This window comes from Lytechinus pictus, chromosome 13 (genome assembly GCF_037042905.1).
Source record: "Lytechinus pictus isolate F3 Inbred chromosome 13, Lp3.0, whole genome shotgun sequence".
NCBI classification, from domain to species: Eukaryota; Metazoa; Echinodermata; class Echinoidea; order Temnopleuroida; family Toxopneustidae; genus Lytechinus; species Lytechinus pictus.
In genome coordinates, this window is record NC_087257.1 from 9,585,467 (window position 1) to 9,605,019 (window position 19,553).

The 19,553-nt window shown below is 38.5% G+C and overlaps 1 protein-coding gene across 2 annotated transcripts in view; it reads left to right on the forward strand.

Moving 5' to 3' along the window:
* The first annotated feature begins 5,484 nt into the window (after positions 1-5,484).
* LOC129273970 (mediator of RNA polymerase II transcription subunit 24-like) overlaps positions 5,485-19,553 on the forward strand; it is a 32,941-nt gene continuing 18,872 nt past the window's right edge. The window contains exons 1-11 of one of the 2 annotated variants that reach the window (XM_064108224.1): positions 5,485-5,589; positions 7,734-7,892; positions 8,713-8,795; positions 9,974-10,092; positions 10,748-11,019; positions 11,714-11,875; positions 13,339-13,437; positions 14,081-14,189; positions 14,912-15,083; positions 16,112-16,225; positions 18,652-18,866. In XM_064108224.1, coding sequence (XP_063964294.1) covers positions 7,754-7,892; positions 8,713-8,795; positions 9,974-10,092; positions 10,748-11,019; positions 11,714-11,875; positions 13,339-13,437; positions 14,081-14,189; positions 14,912-15,083; positions 16,112-16,225; positions 18,652-18,866 — 1,484 coding nt within the window. In that variant the 5' untranslated portion in view covers positions 5,485-5,589; positions 7,734-7,753. The remainder of the gene's footprint in view (positions 5,590-7,733; positions 7,893-8,712; positions 8,796-9,973; positions 10,093-10,747; positions 11,020-11,713; positions 11,876-13,338; positions 13,438-14,080; positions 14,190-14,911; positions 15,084-16,111; positions 16,226-18,651; positions 18,867-19,553) is intronic. The other variant, XM_064108223.1, reaches the window with a different exon arrangement.

Consider the following 19,553-nt stretch of genomic DNA (forward strand, 5'->3'; position numbering starts at 1 on the left):
GGGACACGTCCCCCCCTCCGATTCCGCCGCCTATGGCACAGCCTCCTTAAAATGTATCTGATTAGTCAGTAAAACTGGCAATTATTGAGCGCACCTCAATTTTTTGCTGGTGCCCCCCCCCCATGCCGTGACCCAATTAGGTACGGCACTCTTGTATAAATGCCAAAAGGATGATGATCCAAATAAACTATGATTTTGTCACTATTAGGCCTACTATGCTCAATCTGTTTGCGTCTCAAAAGTCAGAACCATTCTATATCATGCTCAATCAGTATTTTTTTTTATAATGTAGACTCAATTTAAAGAAAATCTAACCAGCAATGCATGGGTGAAAACATCGTAAGTTAATAAAACGAGCGACCATTGCGCGCATTCTTTCAATCTAAATTCTTGTTGACAAATTTGAAACTGCCCTTGAGGCACTAGCGTACCTAAGGGGGGGGGCAGGGGGGGGGGCAGACTACCCCCCTGACGAGTCACAACTCATGCAGGGGACGTACCCCTGCCCCCCTGACCAGTGGCGTAACAGGCGGGGGGCAGGGGGGGCAAGCTGCCCCCCTGGCGGAGCTCACCGGGAAAATAAAAAAAAAGGGAAAAAGAAAAAAGGGGGGAAGAAAGGGAAAGGGAAAGGAAAGAAAAAGGGGAAAGGGAAAGGAAAAGGGAAAAGAAAACAAACAAAAAACATAAAAAAAGGAAAACGGAAAGATAATGGGAAAAGGAAGGAAAGAAGGACAAGTGAGAAAGATCAATTCTCCCCGATATACAAATACATTAGCATGATTAGTAAGACAGGGAAATAAATTAAAGATGACAAAAAGGCAAACAAAAGCGGGAAATAAAGGCAGAATGGAATTATATATAGCCAAAATCTAAATTGGAAAATAAAGAATATAGAGACAAGATAACGTACACTACCGGGCTGCCGAGGATTGAGATAACGAGCGGGAAGAAAAATGGATGGTATATAGCATAATGTCGTATAAAAGTCTATCATAAACTTGCTAAATCTCCAAAGGCTCTGTCCAATAGTCAAGACCCCGTGCAGTGGGGGCTCTTCATCTGTAACCTTTAATGGGTTCTATATGGACCCTTCCTGCATTAAGATTTACGTTGAAGCACTGGCGTATCGGGGGTGGTTCCACAGCCAAGGGGAAAAAAAGAAAATAAAGGAGGCAGCGAAATGAGGTGAATGAAAAAAAATATATGACATGATATTTGCTATAATGATGTCAAAATCTATCACATAATTAGAATTTCATTTTAACAGGCCATTTTTTTTCTGGCTCGCTTCGCTCGCTGGCGACTTTTTACAAATTTTCCCACATTTGCTATGGTGTGCCCCTCACAATATTTGGATGATTACGATGCACAACTGCATTGAATTTATGTGTTGAGTGAAAGCTATATACGCAATTTGATTAAAATAAGTGGCCATCTGTAAGGTTTAAAATGGCTTTGATATCAAGAGGTTCCGGGGCTCTGCCCTGGACCCCACCCATAAAGCACTGTTATATGGATGAGTTTGGACCATGCTGCCCCCAAAAGTTCTACAACCAAAAAAAAAATGAGAAAAGAAAGGAAAGTGTGTTATATTTTTCTGAATATCACGTTAAAATCTATCTTCATGTTAGATTCTCATGAAAAGGTGATTTTTTTATCTCGCTCGCTTCGCTCGCTCGGGACCTATATTAAAATAATTCTTGCCACAAGCGCCATACTCGGCCCCCTCGAGCATATAGTGCTTCGCCCTGATGCTCACAATCATAACAAAAATCCTGTTCACCGTTGCGTACAAAAAAAAGAGAGAAAAAAGGAAAGAGAGGAGGGTGAAATATAATATCATCTTTTAACATTATGTCAAAATCTATCACAAAATTGGATTTTTTGCACTAAAAATGTTCGCTCGCTATTATATATATATATATATATTTGCCCGATACGCCATATCGCCCCCTCAAAATTTTTGCCTAATGACGCCATTGCCTGTTCCATGATGATATGACCGGGAAATTTTTGGCTCTTGCCCCCCCTAGCCACCGACCCCTGTTACGCCGCTGCCCCTGATGGGTCACAACTGATCCATTTGTAATGTAAAAATGCAATAAAAACAAACGTGTGCCTCCTCTTTTGAACCTGAAGACCTTTTTTCTTTGCTTGTCAAATTTTTCGAGGACGAAATATCCTCCAAAAAATTTACCCCCCCCCTTGGAAAATCCTAGATACGCCACTGCCTTGGGGGGGGGGGGGAATTGTGGAGAGGGGAAAGAGAAAGATACAAATATATTTTCATCTTTTTCTTCCTTAATACCTTCTTCTGTCCCCATTCATTCTCTTTTTTTTTTCATATTTGCAGACCTTTGGATGGGGACTTTATTCCCATAAAGTGACATCCCTGCTTTCAGTGACTTTTCTTTTTGCGTGTCATGAGGGAACTAGGAGCTAGAAAATTTAGGTATAAATTGTAAAATTTGATTTTTTGGGGGGACAGTTTTGGACCTGTTAAACATTTTGATAAACTCCGCTTTTATATCTCAGAAGCCTGGCGTACTGATTGAAGGTGGGGCTTGGGCCGGGGGCTTGTGGGCCCGAAAGGTAAAACCGACGACCGACGTCCGTGACATGTTTCCAATACTTGTTAAGGGTAGGGTTTCATCACACGCCAATACTTCTTAAGGGGTGCATTTTCAGAATATGGAAAATTCGTGTTTAGGGTGCTTTTCGAGACCTGTTAAACATTTTGATAAACTCCGCTTTTATATCTCAGAAGCCTGGCGTACTGATTGAAGGTGGGGCTTGGGCCGGGGGCTTGTGTGCCCGAAAGGTAAAACCGACGACCGACGTCCGTGACATGTTTCCAATACTTGTTAAGGGTAGGGTTTCATCACACGCCAATACTTGTTAAGGGGTGCATTTTCAGAATATGGAAAATTCGTGTTTAGGGTGCTTTTCGAGACCCCATGGTCGCGCATGGTATCCATACGTCAATGGAAGTGGCCCCCCGGGCTAGGGGGTCACGGAGCCTTAGAATTTATCATGACCATCAAATAAGAAAAGGGAGAACAAGAAAGAAAAGGAAAGAAAACTAGGGTGAAATATATTATTTCCTGAGTGCCTGGTCAACATTAGTCCCAAAATTGAAAAGGTATTTTTGCTTAATCTCTATTCTATATTGCCCCATATACGGGACGCCATCTGCATGGCGCCTCAAAAGTGAGTAATCCGCTACTGAGTTTCTAAAATAAGAGCACCTGTCATATGCTGATCGGCAGTATACATTTTTAGGCCAACTTTAATTCATTCATTCATTTATTCATTGATGGGGGGCCCGGAGGGGGGGGGGGTAATTAATTGTCGGTCATTTTTCATGTGACATATTCCTTTCAGCCATGCACTGAGACCGTTTTTAGGGGTGGAGTGTGTGCATTCTCTTTAAACTTCAAACAATATAAAAAGTATATTCCCCTCATGCCTCATTTTATCCTAAGGTAAAAAAAATGGCTAATTCAGTTAATTTTACGTTTATCAATTTCGGGGGAGCTGCTATAGGGGCCGGGGGGGGGGGGGATATCCACTTTAATTATTTGGAAAAACTTTCGTGGTCCCCAGAATCAGCGATTTCTGGTTACCAAGCAATATCATATATATATATATGTTACCACTGGCGTAAATCCCGGGGGGGATGGGGGGGATATATCCCCCCCACTTTTCCAGGAGGGGGGATGGCCTGTACAAACATCCCCCCACTTTTTACGAAAGAAATGAAAAAAAAATCACAAGAGATAATTGTTTTATTGGTGAATTAAAATTCTTCCTAAAATACCGCTTAACAAATAAAACAATATTATTGAATCATAAAATGCAAATAAAGAGCCAGTTCACCATTTCCAAACGAAATACTTATGTCCTTATTATAACATTGAAGAGAAACCCCCGTTTCTTCCAATTCTTCAATGTTGGGGTCTTTGGGAAGGGATTAAGATGGAATGTCAATTTTTTTTTAATGTAATCTCTAATAAAACCATTAAACCATCATGGGGTAAAAAAAGATAATAATATTGGAGGGGTATTTGCCATATGGACATACAGTGGCGTAACTACGGGGGGCATGTGGGGCACATCCCCCCCCCATCGGCTGACCAAATAAAAAACGGGGAAAGTGGGAAAAGGAGACAAGAGGGAGAAAGGAAGAGAAGCGAAGTGGGAAAGAAGAAGATATTATTCATTATAATGTTATATTATATTATAATTATGTTATGTTACATTACATAAGAAACATATTTATCATAACTTTATGAAACATAATTTGCCCAGGGCCTACGTCTTCATTGTTCCTGGTGCTCGCATTGTCTGTTTAACGTGATATATAATCCTGTTGTACTAAAACATCCCGTTTTCAAGTCAATATAAACCAAATATATTTCCTAGCACTTGAGTTATCATCGTTTTATGTAGTGACATATGCTTCTTTTTCACGACTCAAAAAGTGATTGCCCCATGTTAAGGTCTTCGTATATATGAAACATTTCCTGTCCGTGATTACGTTCTTATTAGTGGATTGGTGAGATATGTCTGCTTTTCATAAATTCCTAAAATCAGTCCTTAAAATGTCCCTTCTGATCTGAATATCAAAAATTTTCAGCTCGCGCTTTGCGCTCGCATCATTTGGTTAATGAAATACGTATGGTCCTAGTTAATTCTTACAAAAAAACCTTAGAATGCCCCACTTCAGGTCTGAATTATCTAAATTTTCAGCTCGCGCTTCGCGCTCGCATTGTTTAGCGAGACAGGTACCTATCATGATTACACAAATTTGATTATAATGTCCCTTTTTAGGTGTGAATATAAAAAAATTCAGCTCGCGCTTCGCGCTCGCATTATTTTATCAGTGAGATACATATCAGTTTAATGACATTGTCCTTAAAATGTCTCTATTAGGTCAGTATAACTGGCAACTGAGCGCGCTCACTAGCGCACTCACTCAGTGATTAAAAATTTTTGCCGGTGCCCCCCCCCCCATGCCGTAACCCACGGTACGCCACTGTGGACATATCAATGGCAATTCCTTGCATATCTAAAAGCATGTTTGCAAAAAAAATGCCAAAATATTTCAGTCATCCCCCCCACCCATCAACACGGATTTACGCCAGTGTATATGTATATTTTAATGTACATGTCTCGTCATAATACAAAGCCATAAATGATTGCATGCATCAATTTTCAGAGGAAAACAAAATCATGTCATTATTTCGGTTGAAATAAATTAGCAGTCCAAATTAAGTTGTCAAGGTATTTTTTACAATTTCCATCTACATGGGATGCGAATTTTTAAGAATGGAATAAAGAAGGAAGGAAAGAATTAAAATAATAAACACTGTAATAGATCGATATATTTCGTAAACTTGAGCAAAGTAACCCTGCCTCGTCCACGAATTAATTAACGCACTGCGAATAAATAGAAGGCTACTAGGCTCGCATCGCATATACGGCAGCTTTGTGATCTCTTTCCTTTGCCATAAAGCTCCCGTCGAATTTCTTGAATCGAAAATCAAGAAACGCATTCAAATCGGACTCGTTTACATCGGTAAGTACGTAAGTAATAATTGCCGAAAAGTAGAAAATGTAATGCACATTAAAAAAAGAAAAGAACATTGACAAATCGTGAGAAAAAGTAAACTAAAGTCTTCCACAATTTCCTTTGTGCGTACCGTATCCCGCTCTACCACCACCACCAGTGGTGCTCTGCGCCGGGAGCTTCGGCGTGGCATGGCCGCCACTCTTTTGTATGCTAGTTTCTCCGTGGTGGAGCTCATGATCAGCTCAAGACAAGTTAAATAAGCAGCTAGCACAGATTACATGGAGAGACAACGATATGCAAATAGCTTCAAATTTCTAAAGAACAAAGGAATATTCAGGTGCACTTTAAGCCTTTGGTGACGATCTGTGATCAGGGTGACCAGATTTCACAAAATGAAATCCGGGACAATCGACAGAAAAGATAAAAACAGGACTCAATTAAGGAGGCTACAATTTAACTTGGTCTTGGACTCGTGAAAAAAATATAAATAATTGGAAGGGAGGGTGAACAAAAGAATGAAGGAGAGAAACAAAAGACGAAAGAAAAAAGAAGGGAAAAATGAAGGAAAAATAAAAGATGGATGAAAGAAAGAATAAAAGAGAGAAAAAAGGTTTTCCGTTATTCTTTGAAATGAATATAGAAAGAAAGGAAGGGAAGATGAATAAATGTGTGAAAGACAAAAAAAAGAAGAGAAAGGAAGAGGAAGAATGAAGGAAAGAAGAAAAACAGGAAGGAATGAAGGGAAAGAAGGGAAAAGGAAAAGTAAAATAAAGAGTGAAAGAAAGGAGGAAAGAATGAAAAAAGAAAATGGAAGGAGAGAAAGAACGAAAAGAAAAGGGAGAAGGAAGCAAAGAAAAGTTTCAGGAAAGAAAGACTGAAGGGGATAAAAAAGGAAATTTAATAAAAAAGGAAAGTAAGAGAAAGAAGGGATGAAAGAAAAATGAACACGGAGAGAGAAAGGCTCAGGTAAAAAAAGATAGGAAATAAAGATAGATGGGACAAAAAAAAAGGCAAGCATGAAGAAAGAAGGATAGAAAAGAAAGAGGAAAAGAGTTCAAACTTCAAGCAAAAAAAAATCCAATCCAACAAAAATCATAATGATATTTGGTGTTTTTATTTGAATATATTTTAGAACAAAAAATTACATGTCTTAGAAATGAATAAGATTTAAAAGCGAAACATTGTCAAACTTAAATAAAATTAGATGAAACATCGCGGCATCATACACAACAAGACTCAAAACGAAAGCTGAAACTACGAGATCTAGTTCTGAAAACTCATACTTTATACCGTCTTTATACCGCATCTACTGGAAAAATACAGTTGTTCCTGCAGTCAAGTTTCCAGGTCTATCTTGTTGTCTTCCTAGCTTGGATAAGTTCGAAAACTGAGTCCCTAATTTTTTACCTGATGATTTGAAATAAAACGTCAGTTAAGCTTTATCGGCGCTAGGCCTAATGCAGTTGAATCGCACCTTCCGACTTCGAGCAAATTTCGCAGCAGTAAATTGTGACTCAGAGACAGAGTCTAAAAAATCCATAATAATGCCCACTGCTTTTCAGAATATCACGATTGGGAACGAGGTGTCTTTCGGCTTCGATCTCGAATCCTCAGACATTGCTTGGCTTGACTTTGGCCTTTGCCTTGCCGCAAATTTAGATTCTAGACTGAAGTTAGCTACCAAAGTCCTGCAAATTAGCTGGTGAGCTGCCGCAGGCAAATCTTTTGGTCGCTAACTTCAGTCTTAGATCAAAATTATGGCGAAGCGATGTCTGACTGAGAATCCAAACGATAACGTTGAGATCCGACTCAAAATACAGCGTTCCCGATATTTAGAAAAACGATGGGGATATTGTTTATTGACCTCAAAATGTGATCGAGAGACTTGCCACGACATTTGCAAACAATTTCTAGTGGGGAAATTTGCGTGAAGTCGGCCAGTGTGAAACTGCATTAGTGCCACTTAATCTCAGAGACTCGACCCTCTAGACCTTATAAATCACCTAAAAAAACTTACTGACATAATCATGTTGCCGTAATCTGAGAGGTTGGGGCCAGTGCCTTGCATCATATTTTTTTCAAATATTTGTGTTCATCTGCCTTATTTCTGCATATGACATAAACTCAATTAAAATTTGATGAATCTTTTAAAACTCAGGATCCGGGTGAGATCCGAAGATGGAGGAGAATCGAGTGAGAGCTGTTCAAGGTCTTCTGATCAAGGCCTGGAGGGAGAGATGGGCTGACTTTCAATGGAGCACCAAACTCAAGCAATATATCGTATCTGGATCAGTGGAAGAAGCCAATCAAATTGCAGGTATACCAGTGTCCCGTCTTACAGAGAGTTGCGATTGATCCGATCAATCGCAACTCTACTACTACTACTACTCGCAACTCTACTACTACTACTACTACAACTAATTGATCCGATCAATCGCAACTATGGCAAGCCAGAAACGTCAACATAAGAAATGCATACGTTTGTTTCAAAATATTTTCTAGATAATTATGTATATTCATACATACATTGTTGTCTTGACAATCAGTGTGCCTGCCTTTGCTTCCCAAGGACATTTTGCAAATTTTCTATGGAAAAAATTATGACAATGATGGATTTCCATATAATTTAGGTTGATCGGATCCATCTTAACCACAACTATGAAAAGCCAGCAACATAAACATTTAAAATGCATGTTTGTTCAAACAAATGGTGTAGATCTGATGTATGTTCTTAGATTCATTGTTTTCTTGAAAATGTAGTTGTGCTTCTCTTTGCTTACAAAGTACATTATGCAAACTTCATGTAGAAAAAAAATTACAATGGCTTCAATCTCGCCAAAAAAGAACAAACCTTCCCTTCAACAACAAAAATCACCAGGAAGTTTTAGTGAAATTCATCTATTCTTGTCCCGCATGAATGAAGTTCGGCAGAGACCTAGTGATAACTTATCCTGTACGTCTGTTGGTCTGTTAAGTCTGTTGCAAAAATGTTTAAGGTTTTGTTCGATTTTCTCCCATTTCTTTATTTCTGCATCAATTATGTGCTTACTATCAAATATGTTGTGAATGTTCCTCTTTTATTGACTTAGGTCATTCATTTAATTTGTTTTGATTTTTTTTCCCTCCTGAACACTCAGAGATGCTTCTGACCCAGACGTTTGTAGGTCCTTCTCCAAGCAGCCTTATCCTGTCTTATCTCAAACATGCCATTATGTCAGAGGTAAGAAAAAAAGGTTTTGATTTGATTTGATTTGATTTTGAGGGAGAGTGAAAATACTCTCATTTATTTCTTTCAATAATATATACATGTAAAAACATACAAATATCATACATTATTTTGAACATAAATATACAAATATAATCATGAAACATTAAGATGAGATAAAAAAAAATGATGAAAGAAAAAGGTATCCCAAAATGCCTCAGAGGCTTGAAAAAGGGGAAACCAAGAATAAAACATAAGAATGATTATAGAAAATGATTCACAAATAGAACGGAGTACCGGAATGCGTCACCACAACAGTAATATGAAAATTAATGATACATACATGTATAAAAAAGTATTTTTGTCTTTCTTTCTTTTCTCTCTTTCTTATTACGAACTTACAACTGGCTCACGATCCGTTTTTGGACCAAATTGCATTTTGCTCATTTTCTGAAAAATGTGAACGAAGAGTATCTTTTTATTCAATGTTCAAATTAACTGAAAGAATAGTAATATAACAATTTTGGAGTAAAGGCCAAATTAACTTTGAATCGTAGCCAATAGTACGATTGCTATGACGTCATTACGAGTCTATATTAAATTCACTTTTATTCTAATGAGGATGATAGCATGGTCACAGATTTGAATGTAGGTATTCGTACGATGATTTTGAACATTGCACAGTAAGATATTCCATGTCACAATGTTAGCATCGAATTCTACAATGTTTTATTCCAAAATCGGGTTGCAGACCAATAGTGGGGTGTGCGGTGTGCGGTGTCCTTAACTCTCTCATTCTTGACTCTTTGTGAACACTTCTTTTTTTTCATTGTAGTCAATAACTTTTCTGGAGGCTCAATCTAATAAGCTCCATAGCCTTACATGCTATCAATGTACATATTTCTGAAAAAAAAATGAATTCCTTAAATGCTCTTTCAATGTGTAGTGTGCTTTGAAAAGTGTCTATACTGTATAGAGAATTTTTGTAACCAACTCTGAAAGATGTAGCTCACTGTGTTATCTATTTCTTTTCTTTTGTTCTTTCGTAGTAATTACAGTACAGCCTTCTCTTTGTAATGAAAGAATTATGCCCATATGTGTTGTTGACCAGCTGTAAAAGTAATATTCAAGTGGTTATACAGACATCAAATTTGTTCTTCATGATTGATTGATTGATTTGTTTTCCCCGTAAGGTTGTGTCATTACCTGGTGTGCTGAGTGCTATGACAAAGTACAGTGACACTGCAGTCACCAGGCCATACTGTATGAGAAGTCTTCTTGAAATATTCATATTCTGCATGAACAAGCTGGGGTGAGTGCCAAAATGTAGCGTGAGTTCAACTTTATTTACACACATGATCAAGAGATCGGTTAATAATGTAATGATGTGTCGTTGATAGTGATTATTATAAAGATGAAAATGACAATGATGATAATGATAATAAATAAGCGTAGTAATAAAATTGATATTTATGATATTGATGATATTGGTGATGGTAAAGGTGGATGATGATGATGATGATGAAGATAATGATGATGGTGATGATGTTACTGATCATGATGATGATAATGGTGCTGTTGCTGATGATGACAATTTATCTTGCTCAGCAGCACAAACTTTGATTATGTTTTGTCTTGTTCTTTCAAAGAGTCTGGAGTATAGTAGAGGAAGGTCTCCACCTGAGTATTCAGCTCCTGAAAGTGGTTTACTGGCTCCTTACTTCGATCACCCAACCTCTAGACACTGACCATGCTCTGTCTTATCTCCCTCAGGGTGTGCAGCAGAAATTTTAACTTTGTTTTGTCTTGTTCCTTCAAAGGGTCCAAAGCAAAGTAGAGGAATATTTCCAGCTGAGTATCGAGCTCCTTGAGGTGGATCACTGGCTCATCACCTCCACCCAAGCTCTAAACTGTCTATCTTTCTCTATAGTCCACGGCACAAACTTTTATTCTGTCTTCTCTCAAAGGGTTCGGAGTACAGTAGAGGAAGGTCTCCAGCTGAGTACCGAGCTCCTGGAAGTGGTATACTGGCTCCTGACATCCATCACCCAATCCCTGGACCACCTCCAGTCAGAATCCCGCGACATCCTGACCATATCCCGCAACGTTGACTACATGAGCGATCTTCTGCGGAAGATGTGCAGCAGGGACAACCTCAAGCTCCTGCTTTACATAGGGAGACTGGATGACGAGGGGGAATGTCTTGCCAAGCTGGAAGCAGCAACAACTGCAGTAGCAGGTTAGTTTCCGAGTCTAAACAGCAGTGATGGATTCGAGGGTGTAAGATCTGAGTGACAAAGTTATGAATTCTAAAGTTAATAGTTTGCTTTACCACAAGCCTTGTGGATGGAGTTCAGTCCAAATCAGCTTTAAATCACTGTCAAAGGCAGCAACAACAGCAGTAGCAGGTCAGTCTTTCTTTTAGTAGTTGACAGGAGCAGTGAATTTGAGACCGAGATCTGAGTCACCGGATGGTTGTTTCATAAAGCTGTTAGTAACATTATGCATGACTTCATGCACAACTGGAACATGTTCTTAGATGCAAAGTCAGCTGTGTAGGGATATCATTTACCATGAGAAAAGGGTCACCAGTGATGGGTAAAGTCATGCGTAACTTAAGATCAGCTTTATGAAACACCAACCAAGCTAGAAATTCCTCTGATTAAACTTTTGACGTTCACTCAGCCAAAGACTATCCGTTGACAAGGATTTGATTTCAGTATAACACACAATACCCAGAGATCCAATTCCTTGTCAGGAATAGGACTCGATGGTTTAAGTATTCTGTTGATATGATGAGTCTATTTAGAATCGCTGTCTGAAAGCAATTTTTGAAGACAATTTTTACTTCTGATCATAAGAAAGTGGTCGTATTATTCTGCTTAATGCTAAATAAACCAGAGAATTATAATCATCTCATCTTGAATTTTTAGGTCCAGCAGGAGTGGTAGGAGGAGGGTCTTCAGCGGTAGCAGCAGCAGCAGCCGCTGCAGGGTCAGGGTCAGGTGAGACTGGAGGAACAACATCATCCTCCACACCTGCAACGCCAACAAGTACAGGAGCTGAGCCGGAGAAGGAAGCACCAAAACCTATCAGTAAGTAAACCTCTCAGACAGTTCTCTCCATAATAATGATGATGATGATGGTGGTGGTGGTGGTGGTGGTGATGGTGATGATGATGATGATGATGATGATGATGATGATGATGATGATGATGATGATGATGATGATGATGATGATGATGATGGTGGTGGTTGTGGTGGTGGTGGTGGTGGTGGTGGTGGTGGTGGTGGTGGTGGTGGTGGTGGTGGTGGTGATGATGGTGATGATGATGATGATGATGATGATGATGATGGTGGTGATGATGATGATGATGATGGTGATGATGATGATGATGGTGATGATGATGATGATGATGATGATGATGATGATGATGATAATATCTGAACCTGAGAAGGAAGCACCAAAACCTGTCAGTAAATAAACCTCTCAGACAGTTCACTCCATAATAATGATGATGATGATTTCTGAACCTGAGAAGGAAGCACCAAAACCTGTCAGTAAATAAACCTCTCAGACAGTTCACTCCATAATAACGATGATGATGATATCTGAACCTGAGAAGGAAGCACCAAAACCTGTCAGTAAATAAACCTCTCAGACAGTTCACTCCATAATAACGATGATGATAATATCTGAACCTGAGAAGGAAGCACCAAAACCTGTCAGTAAATAAACCTCTCAGACAGTTCACTCCATAATAATGATGATGATGATATCTGAACCTGAGAAGGAAGCACCAAAGCCTGTCAGTAAATAAACTTCTCAGACAGTTCTCTCCATAATAACGATGATGATGATATCTGAACCTGAGAAGGAAGCACCAAAACCTGTCAGTAAATAAACCTCTCAGACAGTTTTCTCCATAATAACGATGATGATAATATCTGAACCTGAGAAGGAAGCACCAAAACCTGTCAGTAAATAAACCTCTCAGACAGTTCTCTCCATAATAACGATGATGATGATGATATCTGAACCTGAGAAGAAAGATCCGAAACCTATTAGTAAATCAATCTCTTCAGAAAGATCTCTCTATAATGTTCAAGTTGCTTTCTCTTTGTCTGTTGTCATACCACGATATTTTGAACATATGGTCAGTTGCAGCATCAGGGGGCTGTTTCACACAGATTGCACTTGAATGTCTTGTTGCGTGCGGTATAAAAGGCATGACTGCATTGGTCAGATCGTGCGAAGAGGACGCGCCCTACTGCGTATTGATCAATAAGATTGGCCGTTGCTTATCATGTATGCGTTGGCATTTAAGTGCGAATCTAATTCATACTTAAATCTTTGTGAAACACCACCAGGATTTTAATGGGGGGGGGGGGGGCAAGAGCCAATAAAAAACATGAAAAAGTTGTTCACAGCTTGAATGTGATGCGTGTGACAAATTTCTCATTTTTTTCCCAAAATTTTTTGTCGGGGGGGGGGGGGAGTGCAAATTACCCCCGGTGAACTAGGTATGATTTTTGTTTGTTTCTTTGTTGTTATTCAGCTCTTTGGACACGGATTGAGACAGCCATGACCGAGTTAACGACGCTCATAAACAGTGTCTCTGGTCAACCACCCGTTAGTATACAACAGAGGCAGCAAAGTAAGTTCTTCTTTTCTTAGTTTGGTGTCCACTAAATTCTCCTTATTGCATATTTGCTGATACTCGGCGATATCAGGGTAATTTTTTAGGGGCATGCGCTTCCAGTAGCAGTCAGCACAGCATCTTAGCTCAGTCCTGCAGTATACAGCTAGCCAGCTCAGTTCATTATGAAAGTGTGAATTTCATTGTTTCTCGAGTTCTTAGGAATTATGAATTGTTTGCACAATCATGCATCGATTTCAACAGTTGACAGTTCGAAAACGGGGGGGGGGGGGTTGAACAGACGAGGTGAACAGATGAGGTGTTCCTGACACTTGGAAATGATGGTCAGCTGTTTAAACTGGAAGTATCTCTCACAGCACATCTTGGTAATTGGAACAAATTTTTTGCTATCGATACTTGATATCGCCAAGTATAACATTTTTTCGATAGGGAAAATTGGCTCTATTATTGAGATTTCATAAACTGCTATATTGGTGGTTGTTGGTTACCAATATATGATTCTGCATACAAATGCTGTTAAGAAAAGAAGAAGAACTTGCGATGAATCTTATTATATTACCCCCATACTCCTTACTTTTTCATATTTCTCTGCTGTGGTCCCAGTCATTGATTTTGATGTCACGTTTCTATGTTAAAACAGGTACCCTTGAGCATCTGCTATCCCGAACACCTCAACATTCCACCAAGAAAGATGGTAAAGCAGACTCTCTGAAGGTGAAGCTAGAAAATAACTTGGCTGACATTGCAAGGTAGGTGCCCTCCCTCATACCCTTCATGTGACAATCCAGCCCTAAACATAGTGTAGTAGGTTTCACGGTAATGTTGGTCCTGAAAAGGGCCACCCAATCTCTGAATACATGGTGTACCGTGAAACCTACTACACTATTCTTCTTCGCCATGGAAACCTTCAGAAGTTGCAGCCCTAAACAAACAATAAGTCACCAGTGAGGGTTCTCTGTTAATAGCAAAATTGGTAATTTGGTCTTCAAAAACCAGAATTAGAAAATTCAACTTTTCTGGTAGTAATTCTTCTTCTCTATAACTGTCAAAATTTCAAGTTTTTTAAAGTTAGGCAAGAATCAATTTTTTGAAGCTCTCACTGATATTCCTCTAGATTCAATCAGATACTTGTGTGGGTTGTTGTTGATAAATTTTGCATGTGAATTGGATTGTCAGGTTATTTCTTTCACATTCACTGGAACTATGTTTATACAGGATACCCATGCAGACCTTTCACACCAGACCGGTAAACCATTGTGACAGCATGCTCAGTTTGAAAGCACTACATTCTAGTGTGAATGTGATCTATTATTCTTACATTCATTTGAACTCTGTTTATACAGAATACCCATGCAGACCCTTCACACCAGACCAATAAACGGTTGTGAGGACATACTTGGTGTGAAGGCTTTTTGTTGTAGTGTGAATGTGATGTATAGTCTTTACATTTATTTGAACTCTGCTTGTACAGAATACCCATGCAGACCCTTCACACCAGACCAATAAGCCGTTGTGAGAACACACTCGGTTTGAAGTCACTGTGTTGTAGTGTGAATGTGATGACCTTCATGGAAGCAGCTCTCAATCTTACTAGTGACATTCAACTCTTTGTAGATCAACTCCTACTGATGGAGAGATTACAAGTAAGTATAACACCTTTTCTCAATGTACAAGTGCATCTGGCTCACTGAAATCTTTCAAGTTCATAGGAATCTGATAAACTTAGTCAAAATTTGACATTAAAGATGTTATTTACACTTTTTGCATATTTTGGGGGGTGTTTCACAAAGATTTAAGTATGACTTAAATACCAAGTTGTGTACGGTATGAAAGGCTTGACAGCATTGGTCAGATCGTGTCACGAGGACGCGCACTACTGCGCGTCTATCAATAAGATCGCGCGTTCCATATCATGTACGCGTAGGCATTTAAGTGCAACTTAAGTCATACTTAAATCTTTGTGAAACACCCCCCTGGTCTTACTTCTTGAAAGTCAACTTAAGCAGATTTTATTGTACATGTTCATGATTTGATTGTGTTTATACTTTTTTGAAAAAAAAGGGATCTCAATGTTCAATATCAATGTCAATCTCTTTTGTGTAAACCAGTGAAAAAAATTTTCCTTTACTATGGAAAATAAAGTTATTCAATTCAATTCAATTCTTATCCAATGTGGGGGGGGGGGGCAATTACTGTAAACGTAGAAATATTATCGCAGTGTATTTAGTTTCTTCAATTTTTATGCCTATTGGGACTAGCGCTGTTGACATTTATGATAATGCTATGTCAGTTCTTTGTTGAAAAAGAGAGATCTTGACGTTTCTTGATTTTGTGAGGGGAATTATGAAGTTTTGAACATATTTTATCAAAGATTCAAATCCACTTTTACTTAAATCATTCAAGAATGACACATCATAGCTGTCTAGATATTTTTTATTGTTTTAGAGTACCCTTGCTGGCTTTCATGAAATCAGTATCTTTGATTTAGAATTTATTATTACTTTTTTTTTAAATTTATCACCTATTCCGTACATTTGAAAATTTGTTTTTGATGGTTGCATGTTATTTTTTGTGGGAAATGGAAAATAAATGGAATGAAATGTCATGAGTTTGTGAATTTGAAAGATGTTAACAGGTATGAGCCTGATTTCATTATCACAATTCCTCGTAGAATCTCCCTCGTTCTGCAATCTACCGTGAAATTCTCCATGCCAGCTTCCTAGGATTAGTCGAAGACATCGGTCCCACAGAGGAGATCAAATGGGTTGCTTTTACTTTTCTTAAGGTAGGTCAAAAGTTTTTGTAACCTGGGGAAATATTCCTCAAAGGTGTGCAGTGAAGGAGGAGTGTAGGAGGGTTGGGTGTAGGATGGAGGATACAAAGAATAGAGGGAAGGGGTTAAAGGGGAATCCAGCCTTGGCCATACAATGTTGTGTTGGGAAGGAGAAAAATAAATTAAACAGAATGGTGAAAGTTTGAAAGAAATCCGACAAGCAATAAGAAAGTTATAGCTGCTTTAAAAGTGAGATCTTTAATACTGTGTAGATTTTAAATTGGCAACTGGGTAAGTAAATTATGACAAGGGGCAAGGACAACTTTCCCATAGGCCATGTACTTTATTATCAGGGATTTGTGGTTTTCTCCAAAGTACCCATTCCCCTGGGGACGTAATCTAAATATAACCCAGGTAGTATATTGTTTTATGTCCTCATGAAAGAAAAATATAATTTGAAATAAAACTTTTGGGAAAAATGACATTTTAGCCAAAATATGTATTGGAGTACATGGAAGAGTAGTCCTTGCCTTACATCACTATGACATCCCATATTATTATTATTATTATTATTATTACTTATTATTTGTACTGCGCTTTTCCCATTAGGCCCAAAGCGCTTACAATGAATTAATTAAATGTAATATTTTAAAAACTACAAAGTACGAAAGAGATGAGTTTTTAATGACTTTTTGAAAATTGCTAATGTTGGAGACTGTCTAATTATTAGTGGCAGGTCGTTCCAGGATTTTGAAGCCGACACTGTAAAAGTTCTGTCACCAGCTAATGTACGAGTTAATGAATATGTGAGGCGAAGGTGATCACTGGCCGACCTAAGTGCTCTAGTTGGTGTATACAGATTCAAGCAGTTACTTAAATACTGTGGAGCCTGTTTATTCAGTGTTTTGTAGACAATCAAGAGTAATTTGAACGTAATTCTCTGTTTAAAAGGAAGCCAGTGAAGAGAATTAAAGAGTGGTTGGGAAGGATGATCTCGGGAAACCTGTAAAATTAATCGTGCTGCCCAATTTTGTAGTCGTTGAATACGAATTAATTGATTAGAGGGAATTGTAGAAAGGAGCCCATTGCAATAATCAATACGAGACAGAACCAATGAACGAACAGCATTGTGACAGGCAGACTGGTCAATGAACCTTCTGATTCTAGAAATGTTCCTTAAATAAAAAGTGACTGTGCTACAGATATGAGAGATATGGTACGACATTGACATGCGGGAATCAAATATGACACCAAGGTTTCTTATTTTTTCTGATGGTCTAAAAAGTGTACCATCAACATCAAGTTGAACATTTGGAAGATTGCGCAAGTTATAAGTAGAGGCCGCAACAAAAAATTCAGTTTTTTTGTCATTTAATTTTAGCTTATTCACTATCATCCACTGTCTTATATCTGATATACAATTCTGGAGTTTAACCAGTGCATTATTGAGAGCTCCAGGAGTCTTCGGATCAAAAGAAACGTATAGTTGTATGTCGTCAGCATAAAAATGATAATTGATACAGTGATTTCGGATGATGTCGCCAACTGGAAGAGTATATATTGAGTAGCCTATGGGTCCGACTATTGACCCCTGAGGGAGTCCAAATTCTAGAGTTATGGGATTTGACAATGTGCCGTCAATATCAACTTGCGAAGTCCATCCAGACAGGTATGATTGGAACCAGGATAAGACTTTGGACCTAACGCCTATTCTATTGAATAACCGAGATATGAAAATGTTATGATCTATTGTGTCAAATATGCGGCCAATTTGAAGTCTCCATGGGTATAGTGATTACCAATATTTACAACTTTTAAAAATTCATAACTTTCTTGTTGTTTGTCCAATATTGTTCAAACTTTCACCTATCAACTTGTCTGATTTTTCTTTTCCTTATAAAAACAAGTTTTTATTTGGGTTGGATTCCCCTTTAAGGGCAATTGCTGCATGTGTGAGGTGAATCTGGCCACCACCGTTCAAGGGGACAAAACCTGATTTAAACCTTTGGATTGATGATGATAATGAAAGATGTGCATTTTAAGGAATTTCAAAGCAACTCTTGAATGCTGGAAATCCACATAAGACAAGATGATAAAGATGGGCAGTTCAAATCTGCATTGAAAGCATATCTTTTTCACTTACATTGATAAATTACATATCAACGATCATCGTGGGAATTTATCTGTTGATGTGATGATCCTGTTCAGAATCGCTGTCTGAAAGTGATTAATGAGGACACTCTAGCAGTTCTGATCAACAGATATATTACCATTACTTTACCAATATAACTAATTGTGAAAGCCTTTTAATTCGGTGATAGTGATACTTCAATATTTGTACTGTTTCCTCATGCGGAGCAGGTTTGTTCTCCTTTTACACATTATTGTCTTTCTTAACAAGAATTTTGATGGAGTTTAGTTCCCTTTGTTCTCCTCAGCTCCCTCAGATCATTCAGCGTCTCCAGCAGAGCATGGCCGATGACGCCGGCTCGGAAGCCTTGGTTGAAGGTCTTCACTACCTCTTGAAGTTCTATGTCCTCCTGGATCTTGTGGACACCAAGCAACGGTGTGATGCCATCAAGCAACTCCTGGGTCAGCTCTCCGTTTGTGGAGTCCTCAACGAAACGCAGATCAAGGAGATCACAACTGCTAGGTAAGGCATGTTGCCACAAGCCAGAGCCATGTCTTTCCTGGAGTTAAAATAATGTGGAATGCAAGAGGTTGCAATTATAAGACTTTTAGTGCATTTAAAGCAGGATTCATGTTAAAACATTGCACAGACTTTAAACAAGTTGCATAAGTTGTCCATGTGGCTGTATAAAAAAGGATCAGTGTGGATCGGATGTTGATATGATTGCTCTTTTGATCCAGAGTTAGTCTTTGCCTTCTAAGTTTTGACATCTTTAAAGGTTCAGCAATACTGACCAGCTAATTTTCTATCATTGACAAAGGAACATGTTTCCTCTCTTGGGTTTTGTAGGATGGTGTGCTTTGTAAGAGTGTATCTGTGATAAAATATTACCAATGTAATTTGTAGTTGGTCAACTGATATTGAAGGCCATTGTGGGAATTTATCTGTTGATGTGATGATCTTGTTCAGAATCGCTGTCTGAAAGCAATTAATGAGGACACTCTTACTAGTTCTGATCAACAGATGTCCATTATTTGCCCTTGAAAAGGAGTTCTTTGAATGATATAAAACAGTAAGGTGTCTTTCTATCATAGGAAGTGGAGAGTACAAAAGCGATGATGATGTAAAAAAAAAACCTCTTTTTAATTTCAGCGTCTGGGATACCATATCTCATTTGAGCATGGTGCAAATCACGTACACATCCCGAAA